General features: G+C 32.1%; 1 protein-coding gene across 1 annotated transcript; it reads right to left on the bottom strand.

The window, feature by feature from the left end:
• Positions 1–2508: 2508 nt before the first annotated feature.
• Positions 2509–5390, bottom strand: LOC130014047 (serine/threonine-protein kinase PLK4-like). The gene is made up of 7 exons (XM_056102860.1): positions 5286–5390; positions 5040–5134; positions 4186–4301; positions 3829–4039; positions 3384–3696; positions 3115–3221; positions 2509–2750 (listed from the first exon to the last, which is right to left on the bottom strand). Exons 1-7 carry the CDS (start codon positions 5388–5390, stop codon positions 2615–2617), a joined length of 1083 nt encoding a protein of 360 aa, XP_055958835.1. The 3' UTR covers positions 2509–2614.
• Between the last annotated feature and the right edge of the window lie 1846 nt (positions 5391–7236).

Below are 7236 nucleotides of genomic sequence, written 5' to 3'. Positions count from 1 at the left end.
ATGTTCTAGAATTTAATTTGCAGAGGGAAAAAGGTCAATATTGCGAGCTAATTAACCCGCACCGATGTCATCCCGTTCGTTGATCGTATCGGGCTAGCGAATATTCACTGCTGATCAATGTGCGAGGGTCCGCGTTCTTATTTCAGCTAAAGACGCATCCTACTTAGACATTGACATTCTCGATATCCCCAGTGGTCTCATTGCGTTCCACTCCATTAATCCATGGGTTCATCCGTAGGCTAGACACGTATTCAAATTGTCTGCCCTTGATGATTGTGGTATTTTTATCGACCAATCATATAAATCGTTAATTACATAAAAACTGACATAAGATAACATCTTTCCCATCAAGAAGATGCTTAGGACATCTTTTTTGGTGCATGTCACTTCTTTTATATTAAAAGTCTTACAAACTTTCTGATAATTGAGCGAACAAGACGCCATATTGTTGGTCGAGATCAACCTGGCACACTATAAGCCAGCACACTATAAGGATATTCACCACACGATAAGCCGATGTCAAGCTGGCACGCTATAAAGAATACGCTGAACGATCGTGATAGCAATGAAATCGCGTGATTTATATAGCTAATCCGAGCCTTCGACAAATAACATAAATTGAAAGTAGTTTATTTTTAGTAATTATGTTACTGTGGACAGCTACCCATTTCTCTTAACGAAACAGCTGTGATTTTCCTCGTGAAGCGAATTTCTAGTAGCGTGCCAGCATGATTTCTGCTTATCCGTATAGTGTCCTGGTTTATGGTCTGCCAGCTTGATCTCGGCATATTTTTGTGAACGTTAACAAGGCGGCTAAAACCAGTTTGTAAACTATTTTTGATTGCTTCGCAGACTCAAGCTACGATCAAGGGCAGATGATTTGAATATGTGATTACCCAATAGAGTAACTCAGGGTATAGTGGAGTAGCACGGAATGAAACCACTGGAGATACCGAGGATGAGACATTGAAAGTCAAATTTAGTATCTGGTTTAGATGTAGTTTGACAATGAATGTCAAAACCTTTAATTAAAAAACAAAATCACGGTGTTTTAAACTCTCAATCGTTAATTAACTATTTGGCGTTAGCGAAAGTAAAAGCACGACAACCCACCGCCCTTATATTAAGTAAGGTATCAACTTGTCATGGTGTGGGGTGTATGTTAATGAAGGGAGCTCCTCCATTGAAACCGGTTTAACTTCCCAATTTTAGGGATCTTCAAATAGAATATGTTTAGTTAAAGCGAGAATTTCATATTTTCTAAGAAAGTCAAAACATAATTATTTCTATGTCTTTGGCTCAATAGGTTATCAACTCACTATTATACGACCATGGGCATCATTTCCCACCCTTAAAAATCATTGACACAGGAAATAATAACACAATTACCTCCCTTGTTTTCCTATTGCCTCCATGCATTAGCTACCTTCAAACGTTGGAATTTGAAGTTGAAAATGATATTTTTGCCAATTTCTCAGCTGGCAATAGTGAATTATTGGATTAATAGGATTATTCTTTAACAAGGTAGGACGGTTTATGGATACCATCTATTTTAAGGCTTTATTTTAATAAATTTTAAAAATATAACTATGAAATATGAAATTGTAGCTTTAAACCATTCAAAGCAAATGATTATTGTAATGAAATGATATTTGATATTTTAGAAAGACAACGAAATGTAGTTTCGCAATACATAAATATAAACTGGATTTCTGCTATTCTTTCAGGTAGCAATTTGTATTCTCCTGTCAAACAAATCTTTTTCATTTTGTTTTAAAACCCTGAAGAATTTCCACTTTACATAATGCTTTTACACCAAATTTGAAATAAATCCGTTAAAACTGTAGGCTCTATCGCGTTAACGAGCAAATAGTTGACGGACGGATGGGCTGACCGACATGGGTGACTTCCTAATACGCCCACACTTAAATGTCGGGGTCTAAAAATTACTGTTATTTTTATTAATTATCCACTATATAATAACAAAAGTAAGGGAGAGAAACAAATCATTAATTGGTTATACAGATTTATTAATAACAATAACAATTCGGGTATTAAAACCTATAATATACATTATTACATATTCAGTACAAAAAAGTAAATAGCTTTACAATATACACATTAATTATCACAGAGATCAATAAATATATCACAGATTTTATAATATTATAAATAATGTTAAATTATCATAATTAATTATATAAAATATATCACAGACTTTATAATATTATTTATAATGTTAAATTATCATATAATATAAATTAACAATATAACATACATATACATAATAACAAATAAATAGGAATAAACGGGACCCTTTGGACCCAAAACAACATATGGGCATGATAATTAAGACAATAATGATTTATATGAACGATGATGTTGAAGACGAAGATGTTGATTATTGTATAATGAATTAAATGAAATAAAACGACAATGTAAAGTGTAGAAAATAAAATCACGATGAAAATATATAAATGGTGAACACAAAATGGATCTATTGCACTTTTACGATTTGCTACAGGTGTATGTGACGCATTCTTAAATTCGATTTTCATACCTACTTAAAGATTTTATAAATCATATTATTCGGAGAATTTATTTTTAATACAAGTTATGGCTGAATATTGGGAAGAACCAAAGGTGCTGTTGATGTTCTGGCAGACGAAGCTTTCAGTAATTGTAAAACAACTGGAAACGCAGATAATTTCATCTTTACAATTTCTGGAAGAGTGTCGGATTTTGTATACCTGAAATAGATAAAAAAAAAAAAAAGTTCGTTTAAGAAACCAATAAACACACTTCTTTCATAAATTTTAGAACTTGAAATTTAATATAATTTGCACGATAATAAAAACATTAGAGAAATGTTTACGAACGCAGTTCTGCAACCGATATTAATCAGTCTCTCAAACTGTAGATATACAGGGTAATCACATTAGGTTTAAAACCATCAATACTATAATTTCCCAGGAATCCAATCAACAAAGGGTGGTTTCAGAAGCTGTGTTTCTTTTATAACGCTGAGAGGGCGACACGTATTATGTGAAAGTATCCATGTGTTTCTACTTTCAAATAGTATGGTGCGGATTATTACAAATAATAATATCTTACCTATAAACATTGGTATTAATGTCGATAAATGTAACTGATGTAACTGATGACTTTACTCCCAGTTGACTACCATCATTAAATCTAACCCAAATATCGCCATTACCATACTGAAAATATTGATAAAAAGTTTTTGATAATTTTTTAAAATGCTATTGTAAATTTAGACATAAACAAAAATGGATATATAATTTCATAAATTAACATGATAAATACAAAGTGAAATCAGACTCTGGAGGTTGTTGCTATTCTTATCAAGAGGAAACACTAACCTGTGATGCCCAACCAACTTCCGGTACAAACAGCTCCTTCAAAACTTGGTTGGTTGAAACATTCGAGTCGTAACCCCAACTCTGGTTTGATGAAGACGTTGACGTCATAGATATTTGAGACGTCGTTGTTCTTGTAACATCCGCCACTTTAGAAGACGATTGTGTTGGTGCTGACGATTTCGTTCTAGTCTCGTAATGGGTGGACGTTACCGATGGTTCAAACGGCAAAGATGAAGGGTCAGCTTCGTCTGAGGCCAATGAAGACATAACTTCCGTGGATGCTGTTATGTTGACATTATCTCCCCCTGGTCGCCTGTGAAATAAATATGAGAATTTTAATATTTAAAACACAAACAAATGTTTTAAATAGATATCACGACTTTATCATATAAAGATCTACAAAATACTTAATCAAGATATTTCTACAATTATATATTTTACATACCTTCCTAAAACTAACGGAAACATGTTGTCACCATCTTGTTTTTGGTGTGCAATGGATGATATAACAGTTTCTAAATGTCGGCATTGAAGCAGCCATTGTTTTGAAACGTGATATTTAGTACGTATATCAGATGATGACGTATGTTCTGTGATATTCCCACCATTTTTGTCTCTACCAGATAACCCAGATGACGTAACAATCAATTTTGCTCCTGAAATATTAATATTCATATTTATTATTACATTCAGTACGTATGTATTTCTATAATTTATAAATTAATGAATAAAATAAAATAAAATAAAATACATATACACATACAATTAAAATTACGTTTTGTTACATTGGTTGAATACATACCGTCATAGAAACTGGCTTCAAAAACACTGTCATGTGAATTCTCCATTAACATAAATTTAGCTTCTTCTGTGTACATTGTTATCTTTGGTGTTTTAGATTTAACCAATTCCACAAATCTAGAAAGTAAAACATTATATTGTTATTATAATTTGAATTGTAGTTTAAAGCCTATACTTTTATACACATTATGATATCAAAAATTCACCCTGCACGTTTCAAGTCAGTAGCTTGAAGCGTATATATGGTATTAGTGTCAGTGGCTTGTGGCACGAAGTAACAGTATATTGTCGCATACATAATATATTATGTCAACGCTTGGGCGACATAATATATTGTGTTGACGCTCCAAGCGTGTTAGCATATTAGACCTGTAGACTCAGTGGAATGTACGCGTCATCAGAGCCATAGAAAGTGTCCCTGTAAATAAAAGAGGGCATCCTTATCAGAAAAAGGGCACCTGTGATGTCAGAATTTCAAAAAAGGGCACTTTTCTTTCGGATTAGGGTTAGGGTTAGGGTTAGGACACAGAAAAGAGAGAAAAAACAGAAAAGAAAAAAACAAGCATTCATTGGTTATCAAAGCGCCAATTAAATCTATCGTTGCAAGTTCATGCCTAGTCACCTCCATCCTAGTTCCAAGCGTTGACATAATATATTATATCGCCCAAGCGTTGACATAATATATTATGTATGCGACAACATACTGTTACTTCGTGCCACAGGCCACTGACACTAATACCATATATACGCTTCAAGCTACTGACTTGAAACGTATCGCCTGAAAAATTAGATAATTTAGAAAATTTTCACCCAAATTTATATATGTATTCATGTAAATTTTGTTAGTTTACTTACTTGTAAGCATAATGATATTTCTTCCACTGTTTTTCGGGTAAATCTTTATACGTTTTCTTGGTTTCTGTTTTTCTGTCTGGGTGTTTTATAGTTATCTAATGAAAAAGAAATGAATAAATAAATACGAATACTTGAAATAGCCGAAACAGTTTCTTTAAATTTAAATTATCGTAAATTGCATGGACGTAACATCTTATTAAAAGTAATCAACTTAAATATAAACATGGAAATATTAATCGAGCTTACATTTTGACCATCTGCTGATACTATAAATATTTCTGCAACCCGTTCTATGTTATCTTTATATTTAAGAAACTCTAAACAAACATCTCCATTCTCTAAAACCGTCATCTGAAATGAAAGGGAAAACAAACTAAACTATTTGATCTATATCGACTCTATTTCTTTCTATGGTCATATTGATGATTTGGCAAGAAACGTCGTGGATGTTCCTACTTTGGCGACATATTTGATATATATTATCATTTATTGTCATTATGAAATCAATACTTACCATCGCATTCTTTGTTTTCTGTGATATCGGTTTTACTCGACAGGTGTTCAAGGGCAGTACAAAATCTTTGATTGATTTTACAGGGTTGTTTCCCTTAGTGACAAGCTCCTCTGTTGGACTGTTACAGGCGTGTCTATGTTTACATGAACAAGTGTTGATAACATCCTGGGTATAGTGAATACTCGTTTCTAGTTCACTTTAATTAAAAATAAAAACAGAAATAAATCATGGGAACCTAAGTGTCTTCATTAATGTATTCATTAATATATCATATTATGGAAATGCTAAAAAGAAATATTACAATCATTATGTACTTACTTGTCAGATATGCGTGCTGTTGGTGAGAGTGATCGGTCGTGACTAGCAGATGACGTCTGCATGGTGTATCGTTTGCTGTCATAAGGTATCTCTGGCTTCTACAATAATTGTAAAATAAACAGAAATAATAAAAATCCTTCCAAAATGAAAATATCACTGTAAGAAATATTCAAAAGATGGTCAAAGACAATCATATAGTATTCCACATAAACACAGAGACGTACGGTACGTATTCTCTCTACTACATCCCATCGATTGAATGACTAATGTAATATTATTGATCTAATTTTACTCTTCATTCAGGTGTGGTCCACATAGGTCGCTAAATACAGTATTGTTAATAACGAATTGCTTATAACTAGTAAATCAACAATTAACAGTTGTAAAATCTCACCATAGCAGTAATTAGAAAGTATCCTGTGTCAAACTCAGGTGTGTTAACGGTTTTTGTCATCGGAACAAGTTACGGAAATTATCGAGCCGTAACCTAGTAACAAATTTCACAACTAAAACCGTTATACAACCATACAATTATACATTTACTAATTCCTAAACAACTCCAGCAGATTAACCTCTAAATGATATACTAATTACATTTACACTAAACCCTTTATCGAATTTATTTGACCACTTTAATCCAGATAATCCCCTTACATCAACTATCATAATCTTGCAGCATGATGGTCGAACTGTATAATAAGTCCCTTTTAAGTGGCTTTTCGCCTACACAATTAAGACAACAAATTATAATATTATTTCAAAGAATTTAAGCAAGCATAAAAAAAGGTTAATAAGTCATTTTCATTTTTTGAATTATTTTCCATCAACCATCAACGTAAACATATACTTTTCAATATATAATGAAACTAGATTTAAAAGTCTTTTTTTTTAATATTCCCATTATTAAAGAAAAATAAATTTTGGTGCCATGGCTGCTTTAATTATTTTTAATTTTACAATTATTTTGTAAACTACAAGTAAACTAAACTATTACATTTCTGGTCGTAGTTGGACTTTAAAATATCTACAGTTAACTAATTTTAAGAAGTAAACTTTAAGTATTGGAATGGAATGCACATTGGCGACCTGGAGAAGCTATGTTGTATAGTTTGAAATTCTGCGATTGTCTCAAAATGCTTACTTTTAGAAATTCTTATGATTGGCTTTTAACATATCGGATGGAAAGTTTTAGAATTTGTATGAAAGTATGAAATTTTATGATTGATTTTAACAGATATTTTAGATACAAGTGATTACATAATTAATTGTTTTACCTGTATTTATTGCCTTATATTATATTAATGTTTTACCTGTAGTGTCTCATAGGCCTTTGTTGGCCGGAAATCATTTGTATTATATTGTATA

This window comes from Patella vulgata, chromosome 8, assembly GCF_932274485.2.
Source record: "Patella vulgata chromosome 8, xgPatVulg1.2, whole genome shotgun sequence".
Lineage (NCBI taxonomy): Eukaryota > Metazoa > Mollusca > Gastropoda > Patellidae > Patella > Patella vulgata.
This window is presented reverse-complemented; position numbering and strand designations above follow the sequence as displayed.